The following is a 19,855-nucleotide window of genomic DNA, read 5'->3' as shown; positions in this document are numbered from 1 at the left end:
CTTAGTCCCCATGCTGCTGGCCATCCCTCATGGTCTTGACTCTCTCTCTTCTACCAATGGCTTAACGTCTACTTACTTGTTTTGTGTGTCTTGAGTATACAACGCCTCTGTTCTTTAAGTGTTTTTGGATGACTACCTACTACCATTTGCTATGGTGTTTCATTAGAATATATTGGCTTCCACTGATTTAAATGGATACAATTTAGAATTTTGTAGCTCAGAATACAAATGCTAACAGCATAGGATCAACTGCTATTAATTCATTCTCTAGCAATTATTCTTCCCTCTGAAAGTTTGCTTCTACTTCCAGAATAAAACAATTCCCAATAAAAACCAAGGAAGCAGAAGGTAAGGTGCAAATCAGTTTAATCCCAAATACTATATGAAATATTACTCATCCTGCAGAGAATACAAAATGAAACTTGATTTTCTAATCTTGCTTTAAAATTAGACTTAGTATTTTAAACCAGTGGGACAGAATGAATATTCATCTATCGAGACACAGACATGTCTGCAAAAACTGCATGAACTATAAGAAAAAACAGCTTCTGTTCCTTAAAACCAAATAAAAGTGAACACTATTTTTGTTATATTAAAGACAAAAATACAGACATTAGCTTCATGTCAAAGGGGCAGCTACTCTCTTTATTATCGCTACAAACATTAGCCCAGATGCTAGTTTGGACAAGAAGAAACCATAGCTTCAGATTACCTAGAGGCAAATAAATTAAAATGTTATTTGTCCAAACATGAAACAATAACATGAAAAGAGAATGTTGTATTTTTCACCAGCCTAGAGCTGTTTTGTTTTTTTTAATCTATTCTACTTCTGGTAATACTCCATATATCAGACATCCAGTAATACAAAATGACATTATCTAACTGGCAACAAAGAAACTTTTTTTCCAACAGTGTCAGCTTTCCTAAAATCACCAGTGATCTGTGTCATTTTAAAAAAAACATGTCAATGTTACTTAATCATAATAATGCCAAAAGAAAATAATATGCACAATAGCAACATAAAATTTTAAAGTGGATAACTACGACAACATGATTTAATGGGAAGATATGAAAGTTAATAAAAGACTTTAGTTCACATTTAGTAACACCAGATTCAATGAACAGTCTTTCTGGGTCAGGATATTTGTAAGTGCAGAACAAAACCAGTTACAAACACACAAAAAGATGTGGTTTCTCTGTTTCTAAAATATTTTAAAGTTTTGTCGTTATGAAAATATTTTCACCATTGTTGAAAACTATTCCCCCACCTGTAATCTCATATGTAAAAAACATTTAATAATTTGTGATTTTGTTGCAATAGACTTCACTGGAAAAAATAAAAATAAAGACAAAAAATTAGAAGAAAAATGTACAAGCTATTTCATACTGAATTATGTTCCAAAGCCCCTCTTTGACATGAGCTGGTTTTGTCTCATTTCAGTTACAGTTCTCTTGGCATACAGATTTACGGGATTATGGTCAATAATTTCCAGTATGTATCACAAGTACCTGCACCGAAGTGGATGTGTTGAACCTTAAAAACAATTAAAATCTTTCACACAAAATAACTACTTTTACATAATTCTTTAGTGAATCAAAACAGATTGGGCTTCTCTCCAAGTTAATCAGAAACTCTTCATGCTTCCAGGGCAATACACCCATAGATTCATTAGGTGCTTCTTACTTCATACTAGTATCTGATAACTACTGATACTATAACTTATTCAGATTGATGATAAAAAGTATGAATTCTAATTGCATCAACATTATATTAATATTTTAGTCTTGGTTATACAATTACATTGTCTATAATTTGATGCAAAAGTTTCAACGTTTTTAGCTTTTCTCATAACCAAAAATGGGCATCTAATTTTGTAAGTTTTCCTTGGAACTATTCTGTAGCAATTGAATTAATATTAAAGATGATAATTAGCCAATATTTGATTATTATAGATTTCTAGAAAATGATTTTAATATTCTGCAAAAATAACGTATTGTGGTCATTTCCCACAATATTATGCATATATACAATATTACCAAGTATTTCCATTTAGGACAACTTATAATTAAGTGTCTAAATAGATTTAGCTATTTAGATGGCTACACTATATTGAAACTGAGCCAACAATACAAGATGTTATTCTGCTGTTCCACTCTGTCACATTCACTTTCCTATTATGATTATGTCATAAAGATCAGCACTGTAATACTGCAAGACAGACGGAGACTTGCACTTGGGTTTCAGCAGTGCCCACTCTGAACATTTCCACCATTAACACATGAGAACTGCAACCTGCCAGGGCAGGAGGGGAAACCGTGTAACCAAAATCTAAAATGTTAGTGTCGGTATAAGAATATAAGTATAATGATGGTAATAAGTCCTATATAAGGATTTGCTTATAAGTTCTGTATGATTCTGCTGGAACCTACCAGCTACACTTCATGAGTTGACAATGCTATAAGATCTTGCTTCATGTTAGCATTACCAATTAAGTTGTGTCATTTAGTAACTATATAATCCTTTATAAATTGTAATCCTGTCTAAAACTCTGCAAAATTGTTTAACAGGAAATCCTCTGATATTTGTTTGATGTGAATGGAGGATGTGCGCATTGTTAAGGATAAGTATGAAAGCCATCACAAATGCCCAGATGGTCAAGTAATAAGAACCTTGAAGACAACCAGGAAGCATCCATTGTGCTCAATGCAAGAATTAAATGAGCAGAATTGACTAAACTTGGGGACAGAGACCCCCAACAGTGAGAGGACAGAGAGTAACAATGGGAAGCCTGACCATAACATCAACAGATAACCTTGGGAAAATCCCAAGATTAACACATCAAGGCTTGCAGCATGGCATTGCAAAACCCAGACTCAAATGAGAATTTACAAATGGCTCTGGGGGAGGGCATGTTTGAGTAGGTGGGGTGCCTAGCTCTGGGAGAAGGGAGGGAGATGGAGTTAGAGTGGTGCTGCCTGGCTCTGGGAGAGGGGAGGGGGATTGGGTTAGAGTTGGGGAGGGGGGTGCCTGGCTCTGGGGGAGAGAGATTGGGTTAGAGTGGGGGGGGTGCCTGGCTCTGGGGGAGGAAAGGGGCACTGGATTGTGGGGAGGAGCTGAAGCACCTCAAAGTCTTTGTACATGCTGAGTAAGGCAGCCTACACAGATGTCATATTTAAATTCCAGGGCAAAAAAAGAATCTACCTGGTTTACACTCATGCATCTGACAAAGTGGGTCTTTTCCAAGAAAGCTTATACTCCAATACATCTGTTAGTCTATAAGGTGCTACAGGACTCCTTGTCACTGGTTTACACTGTTTCTTTAAAGAAAATTCAAAGACTATTGTTTGCCAGGATGAAGCAATTATTCTGATACGAGTCTCTCCCTTATTGTTTTTGAACCTCTCATATTTGCAGTCTGGGACAGGCATTTCAAATGGTGCTAATTTACTTCTCCATTCAGTTTTAATTTTAAAAAACTCACAGGACATAAAAACTCTGATCATCTGAAGAAGTGGGCTGTGCCCACGGAAGCTCATGAGACCATCTCCATGATACCATCTATATGTTGGTCTATGAAGTGCTACCAGACCATTTGTTTTTTAAGTTTATCCTGTACAGACTAACTCAGCTACCTCCTGAAGTTTCAGGACATAATAGGACAGTAGTATAAAATTTAAAATACATGGTGGAGATGCTTTTTTTTTTTTTTTTTTTTTTTTAAGTGTGAGACTATTAATGTATTTTTAAAGGATTATTTTTTTATTTGATGTTTGTTCCTTGTCAAGTTCTCTGAAGATGTATAGACTGGCTGTGAATTTTTTAATGACCAGAGACTTTTTTATTGTTTTTTGTCTGAAATGTCCTGTAACATTTTTATCACTACATTTGTGTACGATATCTTTCTATATATAGATGTATAAAAATAAATATATAATACGTGGCTCTTTGCACTCTATTCACTTCTATTTTGGCTCTTTGTCTCTAACTAGCTGGCCACCCCTGGCTTAAATAAAGATGAGCCCATGCCATTGGCTGAGCATTTCCTGTTGGTGTAGTTAATCTAACTCTGAAAATGGTGGTAGCTATAACAGCAGGAGAAGCCTTCCTGCCAATATGACACTATAAATACCAGCCATTAGGTTGGTAGAACTACTTTGCTTAAGGATTTTTCACACCACTAATCGATGTAGTTATAACATATGTCTGTAGTGTAGACCTACACTAGAAATGTTCCAAATATTAATTTGCAAAATAAAGTGTAATAGTTAACATTCTAAACCGGTGGTCTCCAACCCTGTTAAGCACGAGATCACTTTTTGAATGTAAGTCAGTCCAGGATCTCTCTCAAACCCAAATACTCCTGCCTCGCCCTTCTCACTCTGGCTACGTCTAAATTCCAAAATTTTTGCACAAAAACAGCTAGTTTTGCACAAAAACTTGCAGAGCATCCACACCGCAAGTGCGTTTTTGCTCAAGTAAATTTACAGTAAATCAGAAAAAAGGGGTTTTTGTGTAATAGTTACTCCTCTTTCTACAAGGAATAAGCTTTTTTGTGGAAGAGCTCTTGTGCAAAAAGGTGTGTGGGGACGGGAAACAGTTTTTTTGGTCTCAAAACAGCCTATCAAAAGAAGCACAGGTGTCCTGATGGCCATTCTTTTAATGGAAGAGTTTTCTTGCGAGAGAGCATCCATGCAGTCTGGATGCTCTCTTGCGCCAACGTTCATCGCTTTTCCGATGCACTTTTGCAGCATGGACACGCTCTTGCGCAAGAAGTTTTTGCAGAAGATCTCTGCCACAAGAAACCTGCAGTCTAGATGTAGCCTCTGTGAAAATGGGGTTCAGGGGAAGGGAACAGAGTGACATCAATGCCCCCTTGCCTGCTTCCCCCACTCTGCACAACAAGCAGGAGGCACTCAGGGGGCAGCTCTGAGGTTCTGGGCAGGAGCAGCAGGGAACTGCAGGGAGGGGCAGCTGAAGTGCTGGCACTTGATAGCCTCCCAGCCAAACCAGTCAGGATCACCTTTCAGAGGCTCTAAGATCTACTGGTTGCTGACCATGGTTCTAAACTATACAGCTGTATCACTGTTTGCAATGTTGTTGTAGATATGTTGGTCCCAAGAGATTAAAAGAGAGAGGGTATGTCTACACTGCCACCCTAGTTTGAAATAGGGTGGCTAATATAGACATTCGAAGTTGCAAATGAAGCCCGGGATTTAAATATCCCTGGCTTCATTTGCCTCTTGCCGGGCGCCGCCATTTTTAAATTCCCTGTTAGTGCGGACTCCGTGCCCGCGGCTACACGCAGCATGGAGTAGGTAGTTTGAATTAGGCTCTCTAATTCGAACTACGGGTACACCTCGTTCCATGAAAGGAGGAGGAAGAGGTTCCTGCTTTGTCATGCTAGGAGAAGTTCAGAGCCACCTACCCACCTCACTGCATGAAAAAAACCCCAGCATGTACCACATTGTGAAGAAGCCCAAAGCAATTCCACAGGGAAACCGGCTCTGCTGATGCTTTGAGTAGAGGGAGCTTTGATGGAGAATAGGGTCAGCGAAGGGAAGGTGGCTTCTAGGGAGTGAGAGATGGGGAGCCAGGGTTCTAGAGAAAAAGAAGAAGGAGATGAAGAGCAGGTGAGGTGACTGCTGGGAGTGGAAGGAAAGCAGGGATCATGGGGAACAGAGGGATTGGACTAGAGCTGGGAGTAGAAGGGAGGCAAACGTGGCACTTGCCAATATAGCTTTGTTTTTGCTGAGATGCTGATAAAAACCACTGATCCCAACGGCAGCTCACCACAGTACAAACACATGCACATAGTTGTCCATGTAACCACCATCCCAGAATCATGCTCTCCTTGCTGAACACCCCAGGAAGTGACTAGATTTTCTATAGAAAGGTGTTTGGGTACCTGAAGTGACAGATATATACCTAACTTGCTTTGCACTCCAGAAAACTCTGGATATCTAACTCCCATTAAAAGTCAAATGAAAATAAATGCATTTTCCATTAAGCACCTATCTGTCTCTTTAGGTGTTTGTAAATCTAAGCCATTAACATCTCCTTATCTTGCTGCTTGTTTCAGGCATGGAGCATGTCCATTTAGCAGTGGCTTGACAGTGTCCCAACCCTGCTCTCCCCTACCAATCAGCTGAACTGTCTGTCTGCGCTGGGTGGCTATGAGGCTCAAGCAGTAGTGCAGGCTCCCTGCTGCGTTGGGTAGGGATAGGGGTGGGGCGGGACTGAGCTCCCTCCCGTATGCTAATGAAAATCGGCTCACATGCACTGATGGCTGCCGACCCCTGGTCAAATGGTTAGTTGTTTGAGTGGTGTCCCGGTGGGTGCTCTACTCAGGTTTTGGTGTATCCCTGCACTGGGGATCGGAGATTTTTGGTAGCAGTGCCCCTCGTGCCGCGCCTGTGCACTCAAAGCTGTCCTCCACCTGCCCCCCGAAGGCCATGGCTGAAGATGGAGTTCTGAGGTGCTGTTCTTCCTGACAGGAAAAATTGAAATCCTTTATTATTTCTAGCCCTTTACCTCATAGTTTTAGATAGTTTGACCTTTTTCAACGTTTACTTTCACTGAAACAAGAAGAGGGGGGAAAAAAAGCAGCAGCTGCGGCTTTTCTTCTCTGCTACAATGCCAGGTTCCCCCTGCTTCAAAATATGTGATTCTTGCAGAGACTCAATGCCTACCTCAGGTGCCCATGCCTCATGTGTCAGGGTATGTCTACACTACCCCGCTAGTTCGAACTAGCGGGGTAATGTATGCATACCGACTTGCTAATGAAGCCGGGATTTGAATTTCCCGGGCTTCATTAGCATAAGCGGGGAGCCGCCATTTTTAAATCCCCGCTGCTTCGAACCCCGTGTAGCGCGGCTACACGGGGCTCGAACTAGGTAGTTCGGACTAGGGTCCTATTCCGAACTACCGGTACACCTCGTGAAACGAGGTGTACCGGTAGTTCGGAATAGGCACCCTAGTCCGAACTACCTAGTTCGAGCCCCGTGTAGCCGCGCTACACGGGGTTCGAAGCAGCGGGGATTTAAAAATGGCGGCTCCCCGCTTATGCTAATGAAGCCCGGGAAATTCAAATCCCGGGCTTCATTAGCAAGTGCGGTATGCATACATTACCCTCCTAGTTCGAACTAGGAGGGTAGTGTAGACATACCCTCAGATGCCTGGGGGAATCTCATGTGGCACAAATGCCTTCATTGCCTGAATATGATGGCAAGGGCAAGAAAAGACTGTGAAATGCAGCTCAAAACAATTGTCTGGGAAAAGTATCTTCATTCACCTTAGGAATGTACAGCTCCTCCCAATAAGAGGCATAAATACACTCCCTACCAGAATCATAGAAGGACTGGCAGGGACCTCGAGAGGTCATCGAGTCCAGTCCCCTGCCCTCATGGCAGGACCAAATATTGTCTAGACCATCCCTGATAGACATTTATCTAACCTACTCTTAAATATCTCCTTGACCTCTTGCCTAGTCCTGCCCAAGAGCAGAAACTGTGGCATTTGCTGTTGTGAGGTGTTGAAAAGGGGTCTATAGTTGGAAAGCCCCATGTGCGGAAGACTGAAAGGAGAACGGTATTGATCTCCCACTCATGCTGATCTGAGAAATGTCTGCTCAGCTGGTCAGCGCTCACATTCTGTTGACCTGGTATGTACATGGCCGTCGGGTTATCTGGTGTCTAATGCACCAGTTCCAGAATTTGACTGCCTCAGCACATAGTGTGATCAGGCACTCCCCTGCCAGTTGACATAAAACATGGATGGTGTGTTGTCCATGAGGACATAAATAGTTCTGCCCTTTTTCAGGGGAAAGAAATGGGTGCAAGCCCTAAGAATGGCCCTGAACTCTAGGATTTTGATGTGAAAGTGTCTCTTGTGTTGGGCCCACGTGCCCTGTATTGACGCTGCGCCACAGTGGACTCCCCAGCCCATGACAGATGCATCTGTTATAGTAACTGAAGGTTCTGGTCAGTGGAAGGGAATACCAACGAGGAGGTTGTTTGGAGATGTCCACCATTCGAGGGACTGCAGCACTGGTGGAGGAAGCGAGAGATGCTTTGCAAGGCTGTGTCAACTTGGTATATAGTTGATTGCGAGCCAATGTTGTAGGTAACACATGTGCAGCCTCGCAAACAAGACCACAAAGGTTGTGGCCGCCATATGCCCCAATTATTGAAGGTACTTGCAGACCGTGGATAAAGGGGCCTGTCTGACCTGTTGAACGAGGTCACAGATTACCTTGAATCTTTGTGGTGTGGGAGAGGGGGTAGGCTCTTGCTGTGACCAAGTCTAGCAATGCCCCAATGAACTCTCTCTTTTGTGTGGGCAGTATGGTGAATTTTTGCATGTTGATAAGTAGGCCAAGCTGGGAAAAACATTCCCTGGTAATAGCTGTTATGAGAGTTTGCTGATAAGTAGGGCCCTTGATGAGGCAATCACCTAGGTAAGGGAAAATAATGACGTTTTGCCTCCTGAGAAAGGCCGTGACTACAGCTAGGGACTTTGAAAAGACTCAAGAGGCCACAGAAAGGCCAAAGGGAAGGACTCTGTACTGATAATGATCTTGTCCCATGACAAATCTGAGGAATCTTCTGTGGGACAGATGGATAGTCACATGAAAATATGCATCTTGTAGGTCGAGGGATGAGAACCAGTCCCCCTCATCCAGTGTTGGTATGATTGTTGCTAAGGTAACCATTCTGAATTTTGTGTTGCGAATGAACTTGTTGAGTTTCCTGAGATCGAGGATCTGTCTCCAGCCCCCTGATTTTTTGGCTGTGAGGAAATAATTGGAGTAAAAACCCCTTCCCCGATTATCTTTGCGGACGGGTTCTATAGCTCCTAAGATAAGTAGTCTCTGCACCTCTGCTCATAACACGGGCTCATGAGAGGGGTCCCTCAAGAGGGACGGGGTAGGGGGATACGCAGGGGCTCTGGAAGTAAAGGGGATTATATAACCTGATCTGATAATTTCTAGGACCCATTTGTCTGTGGTAATTTGGGCCCACTGACAGTAGAAAGGTCTCAGGTGGTGACTGAAGGTGACATTGGACTGAATTGGACTTATCGGGTGGTTGGTCAGACCCCCAATCAAAACTTCAAATTTGCTGCTTTTTAGAATTGGACTGATTTGTGGAGGACTGGTTTTGCTGATTCCTCCTCCTATTAGGGCATTGCTTGGGCCTGCTATCATATGGCCTCTGCTACCGCCTGTAACGGTTTTAATTATAATCCCTCGGTTTCTACACTTGGCAAGTGGCAAGGAGATAGGGAACAGCCAGCATGGATTTGTAAAGAACAAATCATGTCAAACCAATCTGATAGCTTTCTTTAATAGGATAACGAATCTTGTGGATAAGGGAGAAGCGGTGGATGTGGTATACCTACACTTTAGTAAGGCGTTTGATACGGTCTCACATGATATTCTTATCAATAAACTAGGTAAAAACAACTTAGATGGGGCTACTATAAGGTGGGTGGATAACTGGCTGGATAACTGTACTCAGAGAGTAGTTATTAATGGTTCCCAATCCTGCTGGAAAGGTATAACAAGTGGGGTTCCGCAGGGGTCTGTTTTGGGCCCGGCTTTGTTCAATATCTTCATCAATGATTTAGATATTGGTATAGAAAGTACGCTTATTAAGTTTGCAGATGATACCAAGCTGGGAGGGATTGTGACTAATCTGGAGGATAGGGTCATAATTCAAAATGACCTGGACAAATTGGAGAAATGGTCTGAGGTAAACAGGATGAAGTTTAATAAAGACAAATGCAAAGTGCTCCACTTAGGAAGGAACAATCAGTTTCATGCGTACAGAATGGGAAGCAACGGTCTGGGAAGGAGTACGGCAGAAAGGGATCTAGGGGTTATAGTAGACCACAAGTTAAATATGAGTCAGAAGTGAGATGCTGTTGCAAAGAAAGCAAACATGATTCTGGGATGTATTAACAGGTATGTTGTGAGCAAGACATGAGAAGTCTTTCTTCCGCTCTACTCTGCACTGGTTAGGCCTCAATTGGAGTATTGTGTCTAGTTCTGGGCACCGCATTTCAAGAAAGATGTGGAAAAATTGGAGAGGGTCCAGAGAAGAGCAATGAGAATGATTAAAGGTCTAGAGAACATGACCTATGAAGGAAGGCTGAAAGAAGTGGGTTTGTTTAGTTTAGAAAAGAGAAGATTGAGGGGGAACATGATAGCAGTTTTCAGATATCTAAAAGGGTGTCATAAGGAGGAGGGAGAAAACTTGTTCATCTTGGCCTCTGAGGATAGAACAAGCAGCAATGGGTTTAAACTGCAGCAAGGGAGGTTTAGGTTGGACATTAGGAAAAAGTTCCTAACTGTCAGAGTGGTCAAACACTGGAATAATTGCCCAGGGAGGTTGTGGAATCTCCATCTGTGGAGATATTTAAGAGTAGGTTAGATAAATGTCTATCAGGGATGGTCTAGACAATATTTGGTCCTGCCATGAGGGCAGGGGACTGGACTCGATGACCTCTCGAGGTCCCTGCCAGTCCTTCTATGATTCTGGTAGGGAGTGTATTTATGCCTCTTATTGGGAGGAGCTGTACATTCCTAAGGTGAATGAAGATACTTTTCCCAGACAATTGTTTTGAGCTGCATTTCACAGTCTTTTCTTGCCCTTGCCATCATATTCAGGCAATGAAGGCATTTGTGCCACATGAGATTCCCCCAGGCATCTGACACATGAGGCATGGGCACCTGAGGTAGGCATTGAGTCTCTGCAAGAATCACATATTTTGAAGCAGGGGGAACCTGGCATTGTAGCAGAGAAGAAAAGCCGCAGCTGCTGCTTTTTTTCCCCCCTCTTCTTGTTTCAGTGAAAGTAAACGTTGAAAAAGGTCAAACTATCTAAAACTATGAGGTAAAGGGCTAGAAATAATAAAGGATTTCAATTTTTCCTGTCAGGAAGAACAGCACCTCAGAACTCCATCTTCAGCCATGGCCTTCGGGGGGCAGGTGGAGGACAGCTTTGAGTGCACAGGCGCGGCACGAGGGGCACTGCTACCAAAAATCTCCGATCCCCAGTGCAGGGATACACCAAAACCTGAGTAGAGCACCCACCGGGACACCACTCAAACAACTAACCATTTGACCAGGGGTCGGCAGCCATCAGTGCATGTGAGCCGATTTTCATTAGCATACGGGAGGGAGCTCAGTCCCGCCCCACCCCTATCCCTACCCAACGCAGCAGGGAGCCTGCACTACTGCTTGAGCCTCATAGCCACCCAGCGCAGACAGACAGTTCAGCTGATTGGTAGGGGAGAGCAGGGTTGGGACACTGTCAAGCCACTGCTAAATGGACATGCTCCATGCCTGAAACAAGCAGCAAGATAAGGAGATGTTAATGGCTTAGATTTACAAACACCTAAAGAGACAGATAGGTGCTTAATGGAAAATGCATTTATTTTCATTTGACTTTTAATGGGAGTTAGATATCCAGAGTTTTCTGGAGTGCAAAGCAAGTTAGGTATATATCTGTCACTTCAGGTACCCAAACACCTTTCTATATCTGGGTCTAGATTTAAAAAACAAAGCTTAAAGCAGGGCTACTCAACTTTGGAAGCTCTGGGGGCCCAATGATACTCACAGAACATGCTGAGGGCTGCAACTTAAGTGTGGTTGCATATACATGCAAATATATATGCAAATAGCTTATTTCACAAACAGGCATGAATACGAAGATTAAGGCTAGACTCCGCAACACGCAGGCCCCATTTAAGTCAGTTCTGCTATTCATAAACTGCAATATTTACCTGATTTCCAACCATATGACAGCACTTTTAATGAACAATGACCGTTCATATCAACAGAAGATCATTATATTGACTACTTTTTTGTTTTGGCTCCCACCCGTGGGCTGCATGTTGACCACGCATAAACCTAAACTGCACCACAGGCCACATGTTGAGCTTAAAGGTTCTGATGGGAACTGTCAACAGAAGCATTAACTCATGATTTTCCTCTGTGTTACCAGAATTGGCTGAAATATGATGACCTATTTTCACAGAGGGGAAAAACAAAGCATTAACTTATTAATTCATGTTCATTTCAAAGTGTGCCAAATAGACCCTTTTTAAAAAATGTTTCCTCTTTCAAAATGTTCTACGTCTATTCTATTTCCCCCTGTCCTCCAAAGAAGTTAGTGAAATTTTTCCTTTACAAAAAGCCCCTCCAAAAACTGGTGCTAATTAGTTACAAGAGACTTTGAAATTTGAGTTGATGAAAAAAATGACTTTTTTTTTTAACACAATATCCACAGTTTGAGATGAGAAGTTTTGTTTTAGAAAAAGAGTCCTTTCCTGCTCCCTAAAAGAATAAAAAAAACTTAAAAAATTTTCATCAGCTTAAGGTTGCACTCAAGACACTCCGGTACATATTCAGGTCCCCTTTAGTACTACTACCAGGAGGTGTATGTGCTTCACCCCTTACAGCAGTGAGTTTTTAACTGCAGTGCACACCTACCCACAGCGCACTAGCTCAACTAAAGGTAGTGTGCATATATCTTCTTGAGCTGTAACTTACGCCTCCAGCTGTAGTATAGATGTACCCATGGGAGCTTACCTTAGCTCACTCAGGAAGTCTGTGATGGAGCCAAGAATTAAGCCTGTGTATCCCAAAGTAAGAAAGAAAAAGATTCTTAACAGAATTTTTTGGAGTGTTGCAAATATCTAAAACTCTGATCTTAAAGATTTTTTAAAAAAATCCTGTGTTACTAAAACAGTAAGATCTGCATCTTTATTTATTAACAAAGCTGCTGTGAGTAGGGCTATTATTGACTTTAAAAAGTATCGATGGCACACAGACCTGTAAACAGAAGTAAATAAGTTAAATCTTGGCACGCCACTTCTGAAACGTTGCTGACTCATGAGCTAGACACTGCATTTCAAAAAGATCAAATTTCAGATCAGTAGCCTGTAAGATACCTAACAGAGAGCTGGTAGTTTTGGCATTATTACTAAAGTGACTTTAAAGCAAGGAATTACTCATGCACATTCCACAATAGGCCAAATCAACTACTGAAGAATTTTCTAAGACACACACGTGATATAGCAGTCTAAGCTCCAATTTCAAAAGTGACAACCTTTAGATAATGTGGTGAGGTAGCCATGTTGGACAAAGTATTAGACAAGAGAGTGAGCTAATCTCTTTTATGGGACCAATTTCTGTCAGAGACAAACTTGATCTTATACAGAAATGGGTTCAATAAAAAAATTATTAACTCATGTACTTTGTCTCCAACTCAGGACCCACAGTCCATGCAACTTAGCCTTCTAAGCATCTAGGTCACTTCTAAAATTGTGATGTAAGGCTTACCTACAAATTGAGACAATACACTCTACCAGGATGTAGTCTCTAAAGCATACTAAGATGCTACGTGTATTACTTGGTCAGTGTATAAGGTTTTCTAGTGCACAGAACTAGATGTAAGTGCACTATGGAACCTTTAGTGCTCACCAACAGTATCTACATAGACCAAGTCATGAGCAGCACATTAGTGTGTTTCAGAAATGACACCCAAGAAGAACATGTTACCCCAATGTATAGAGATTCCTTTAAAGGATTTTGAAAATGTTTCTCAAGATCTAGTGATTATCTAAAAAACCACAGTTCTTGTATACAGGCAGTCCCCGGGTTATGTACAAGATAGGGACTGTAGGTTTGTTCTTAAGTTGAATCTGTATGTAAGTCGGAACTGGCATCCAGATTCAGCCGCTGCTGAAACTGATCAGCAGCGGCTGAATCAGGACTCCTGGGACAGAGCAGCTGGGGTGCTGCCGGGTTGGTCCAGTAGCGCCAAGGAGCGGTGCTGCGGGACCAACTGGCATGCCCCACCTGCTCTACCACAGGCCCCGGGCTTTGCTCCACATCTCCCTGGTCTGCTGGGTGGGGGGGGAGCACTAGCTGCGTCCCCCCCCCCCCAGCAGACCAGGCAGACGCGGAGCAAAGCGGCGGAGGACCCGGGCCAGACCGCGGCGCTTCCAGATCAGCGCCGCGGTCCGGCCCGGGTCCTCCGCGGCTTTGCTCAGCGTCTCCCTGGTCTGCAGACCAGGGAGACACCGAGCAAAGCCGCGGAGGACCCGGGGCCGGACCTGCGACGCTTCCAGATCAGCGCCGTGGCTCCGGCCCGGGTCCTCCGCCGATTTGCTCCCCGTCTCCCTGGTCTGCTGGCTCCTCCAGCAGACCAGGGAGATGGGGAGCAGCTTTTCTCACCCCGGAGGAGGCGGGTGGCGGGACCAGGCATCCCGCTGCTCCAGTCCTGTGGGGCGAGAAAATCCCCGTTCGTAACTGCGGATCCGACATAAGTCTGATCCGCATAACTCGGGAACTGCCTGTATTTAAAAAAAAAAAAAAAAAAAATCAATCATGGCCAGAAACAAATTCCTAGGCACCAAATACTGAAAGATCACCTTCAGAAAAAGAAAAGAGGAAAAAAAGAAAGAGAAGAAGGAAGAAGAGGAATATGACAATATTCAGAGGGCATTTGCCAACATCACAGGGTAGCCAAACAGGTGACAGTTGTTCTCTTTTCACCAGTTTTAAGTAGTAGTAAGTTAATGGTGTAAGAAAAAGCCTATGTTAGAATACCAGGATGCATATAAAAATAAAAAAGGCGTAGAAGATTATGAGCTTCCCCTGAATTAAGCATTTTATACATAAACAAGAGGCTCAACCTTTTAACTGAAGTTAAATCTTGCAAATTTGGACCACAAACTTATGTCCCCAGAGCACCCACTCAACTCTATGAAAATTTGCTCAGACATTATATTAATGAACACAGTATAAACATGTAACTAAAGCAAATGAAATACAAAAATTGACCTCTGAAACAGAATAAGCAGGTTATTTCTGTACATCCCGAGTATTTTCACAGCCCTTCAGCAATAAATCTCATCTAAATCAAAGAGGAGAAGTGGCTGAAGTTGAGCAATTACTTGCACGCTAGCATGCAAAACTGTCCCATCTTATCTTCACGAGAAAAATTAACTGTTAATTGTCTAAGCAGAAACACCCAAGAGACCTACACTGTAATTTTAGGGTATGAATTGAAGGACTCTCAGATCTCATGTTGAGAATATAGCATTAGCTGATTTTAAAAAGCCATGCACATTCCTCCCCCTCACCAACATTTTCCCTGTGAACAGGGCAAATATGAAATGGTATCCATAATAAACTTGGTATTTTTTACGTTGTCCCTGAGAGACTTTTCATAAAAGAGCTGAATACTAAGCACCTAAATGTAACTTTATGTTTTCATCAGCAATGTATCTCTAAGGAAAGAGGTGAACCTACCTTACCTACCTCCAATTACCTTAGATAATACCACCAATGCAGATAATATCAGTTTTAGGGGCCAGACTGAAAGAAGCAATTACTAGATATTTGTGTGAGCAACAGGAAATGGAAATCGAAATAACTGTTCAAACTACATAAGGATGCATGTAACTCTAGAAGTTGAAAACCCTTGAAAGGATATACATTTGCAAGATGACCTCTCAACTGGGTTTTTTTTTTTTTTTAATTTTCCTAGAACTGAGTCCAGTCAGGGTCCAAAAACATCATTTTAGCAAGACTCACAGGGCATGTCTACACAGCATGGCAGAAGCTGAATTAAGCTACGCAACTGCAGCTATGTCAATTGTGTAGCTGAAGTAGAAATAGTTCAGTTCAGCTTTAGGCTCCATCTACACAACAGAAAGTTGAAGGAAGAACACTCTTCCTTCAACTTCCCTTAATCTTTGCGAAATAAAGGTTACAGGAGTCGGAGTAAGAAGTCCTCCAGCTCATCATTAATTTGAAATAATGGCTGATTGTGTAGATGAGCTCTTTGTTATTTCAGAATAACGTCAATTATTCTGAAATAATGCTGTTGTGTAGACATAGCCAGAGTCCAGAGGACTGATCTAAGGAAGCTGAGGACTATATTTCATGTAGAAGAGACAAGTTCTTAAAAAAACTGATCTAGTATGAATAATCTAAAATCTACATACAATAAAACTACAGAAAAAGCCCTAAAGGTCTGCAGCATAGACTCAGACACAGTAAGAGGTTCCTTGTATGTTATCTGCAACAACAGAACTTACGGTTGCATTTTCTTTCTCCCAGCTTCTAATTATACTGCCTGAGTCTATACTTTATTTGTGCTATCCCAAAGATGCAGTAGCTTTCTTCAAGTCTATCCAACAAGGTTTCTATTGTCAGTATCAATGAATTATAAAGCTCATCATATTAATCTGATAGGTTGACATCTTTCTCTTGTTGACCAACTGGGATAACAAGACTGTCACCTGTAATTTTTCAAATTTTTCTTTAAAAAAAAAAAAACTATGGGCTGCGTCCTCTTCTCGCTATGCTCGCCTACCCTCTTTTCTCTATCTGTCTTCACTTTGCTGAGATTGTCTATAGTTTTTCCTGCCGGGCGACAGAATGATGTCATCACATCATCAACGTCAATAGGCTGAGAGAGATGAAAAGCTTGTTTACTCCCTGATTTTCTACTACTATGAATTCTGTTTGGAGCTGGATCATAAAAAAAGACTACCTTCCTCTTAATCTTGTTGATTTATCGCAGAGTCATTCAATAGCACTAACTTATCTGTATTAGTTTTGGAATGCTGATTATTTCCAGTAGGTGAATGATTCATAAAATATGGCTAGAATATCGGAGTTTCAAATTTTAAATGAAGCACAAACCAAATATCATTAGGTTTGCTGGTAACTACTGATCATTGTGCAGCATTGTTTGGGATTCTCACTTCTCCTTTCTTAACCGCTTGAATATCTTGTGTAACACCACCCCAAAGTGGTTGTACAGAGACTGAATCTAGCACCTCTGACTCTAAAACAGGGTGGCCATTAATTTTTGCAGAGGAGCTACTCCAAAATTTGCTAAGTGGTCATGGACTGCACTTTTCCACTATATTAAATGAGGGAGTGTGGGGTCTGGGATAGAGTTTGGGCACAGGATGAGATTCTGACCTGGGACAGGGTTGCAGAAGGGGATGTAAGGTGTGGGCTCTGGCTTGCCTGGGACGCACTTAGCATAGGTGGCGCAGTAGGAGACTCATGCCATGGTGGCTCCATTCAGCTCAAAGCTGCCTGCTGCTGCTGGCAGGCAAACATGTCTTGGTATACCTCTTGGAGATAGTGCTTAATATTATATTCAAGGCCTCCACATTCTGCCTACGACACACACACCACCTCCACAGCTCCCGCTGGGCAGGTTCTCACTTCGCAACACCTCTCAAGAGGTACCCAGAGACATGCTTCTCGGTAGCCTCTGGCCATGGCACTTTCAGTAGTGGTGTGACTGAGACTGCAGTAGGCAGGCTGGCCAAGTACCCTGCTGCACTGCAGGACCTTTTCCTTCAGGCCACCCATACTCCAAGAGCATGAGCGGCTAGTGCTTGAGCTAAAGGACTGAGTCCATTAGCTTGGAGGCAGCAGTCAAATGAACTCTCCATACATGGTCTAACAACTAGATGGGGACAAAGAAGAATGCTGTTAATATGTGTTTCAGGACAACACAATTAAACTTCACTTACAAATGTATTATACATTTAAACTTTACTTCCTAAATTAGTAAATGAAACCCAATTTTATTTGAATTTTAACATTTATGTTTGTCAATATATTGTTTCCAAGGGCATTGGATTCATTTTTTTAACCTAACTTGTTTTCAATGTTTGAGCATCTTTGTTTCTCATTCAACATTTAAATATATAATCCTAGTTTAAAAGATTAATGCTAATAAAGAACTGCAGGAAAAATAACAAAAATGACAGTTATTTAAAATAAGTTTTCTTGAAGGTACAAGTAATGCTAAGACTACCATAAACTCTACAGTAATGGAATATTGGAGAACTATTATAATTTGGAAACTGAACCAACAAGGAGACCAGGTATCTCCATAGTCTGATTGTTTTTATCCTCTCTTTTTGATTCTAACAGGAAAAATACTGAAAGGCTGAACAAAGTACAAAAATTGTTTTAATACAAATTAAATAATTTATCAACACATTTTGCCATAAAAATATATTTAGATACCTCAAACTGATAGACACAACAGATAAAATTCTGCTCAGTTACTCTTTTGCAAATCTTTGAAAGTAGTGCAATTACAAGTGATGCAGTGTAGAACTTCATCCATTAAAAATCAAGGAAAGACTTGCTAGCTTTATCGGAATTCTGCCACAGTATGGAAAAGCTACCATTCAAAGGAGAATCCATAGTTTCTATTACTATAAGTTCAGAAATTCAACCAGAAATTGAATTGGGAATTGAAGAAGTCACATAGTAGTACTTTAACTATTAATTCAGAAGAAAACAAGTATCTACTAATACATTATTCAATTACTGTGGAAACAGTGGTACTTTTCACCATCAAATGTGACATAAGCTGTAACTGAGTAATAAAGAATAACTAAAAAATAGCAATTCATATTTAATGAATTAAATGTTTTATTCAAAAATATTTTACTTAACTTGAAACAGCTCTATAATCCTCTACATTTTGCTAAAACAAATACTAGGAAGATAAGAAAATTGATCATCTTTTCAAATGGTTACCTCAACAATATCCGAGTTGGTTCTGCTCTCATGGGGTTCATTGTATTCTGTATATTTGAGTAGAACTTTGTCCATGTCAGTGCTGGCATACTGAAAGAGTTTGTTAGAGCTGTTAAAAATGATGAGTGCTATTTCACAGTCACAGAGCACACTAAGTTCATATGCCTTCTTCATTAATCCAAATTTCCTCTTCGTAAATGTTACCTATGCAAGAAAGAAGAGTGGAGGTTTTTCAGATGACAGAAAAAAAAAAACCCTTATAATGGCTGTAATTAACACCTAAACATGACTGGTAGTTGAGAGAAGGCACTTTGTACTTCCAGTAACAAGACATCTATTACATGCATACAAGCAAGATTAATGTTCAGTGTTAATTCTCATTTCTCCTATTCAAATATACAATCATGTCACTGATACCATGTTATACAAATGAAATAGAAGTTGGTGGGAACACTGTCTTCTGATAAAAACATAACTACAGAAGAGCCAAATTCTATTAATTGAAATAAATAAATTTAATCAGAACTGCTAAATGGAATTGTCCCTAAAAACAATGGAGCCCAGCTATACTGAAAAGGTCTTACTGGTTCAGCATTTTATAAGTTTATCCAAGCTTTAATCCTAGACTTACAAAATACAAAGGGAAATTGTTGGTACATTAATGCTCTATTTAAAAAAAAAAATCAATGTCTTCAAAGAATCTGGTGTACTACAGGTAGTTGGAGGGCAAGGGCAAGAGAACCATCACCAAAACTAATATTACTCCTAGATATTTTTGTATGGAGGACCAACAATGACTTACTTTTAATCTCCAGTCTTAAGAGAATTCAGTGATCAAGGACTCAAGTGAAGAAAAGTAACAAAAACATGTCTCTCCTTTTTTACTCATTTAACAGATATTCTCTACTATTGCCTCATCTCAGATTGTGCACAGCTCCCCATTATAATTAAACTTGATACATAAATGTTGTAATATGTTTTTATGCCACAATGAATTTATTTGGACAAGAGCATTCTAAATTTAATCTACTATACCAAACACATTTTATGTACACATTTCTATGGCACGTACTGGCAAGAAGAAACCACTAAAATCTACTGTTACATAGGAACGCTACTTCTTGGATTGGAATTGAACACTGGCCCCAAACGCCTTCACTGCACTATTATGATTTTGGGAAATGAAAAGTAAATATTTTTAACAGATGCTTTTATTTTAACCTAGAGCAGCAAATATCATCTGTCACATCCTC

General features: G+C 41.1%; 1 protein-coding gene across 7 annotated transcripts in view; it reads right to left on the bottom strand.

Annotated features, from left to right (window-relative positions):
• MEF2A (myocyte enhancer factor 2A) overlaps positions 1-19,855 on the bottom strand; it is a 181,004-nt gene that overhangs the window by 87,853 nt on the left and 73,296 nt on the right. For all 7 annotated transcript variants that reach the window (XM_075896958.2, XM_075896956.2, XM_075896957.2 and 4 more), the window contains one exon: positions 18,603-18,806. In XM_075896958.2, the coding sequence (XP_075753073.1) occupies positions 18,603-18,776 (174 nt within the window). In that variant the 5' untranslated portion in view covers positions 18,777-18,806. The remainder of the gene's footprint in view (positions 1-18,602; positions 18,807-19,855) is intronic.

The sequence above is a fragment of the Pelodiscus sinensis genome, chromosome 14, assembly GCF_052426305.1.
Source record: "Pelodiscus sinensis isolate ZL-2025 chromosome 14, ASM5242630v1, whole genome shotgun sequence".
In the NCBI taxonomy this organism is placed as follows: Eukaryota; Metazoa; Chordata; order Testudines; family Trionychidae; genus Pelodiscus; species Pelodiscus sinensis.
Note: the sequence above shows the minus strand (reverse complement) of the source record. Positions and strands in the feature narration are given on the sequence as shown.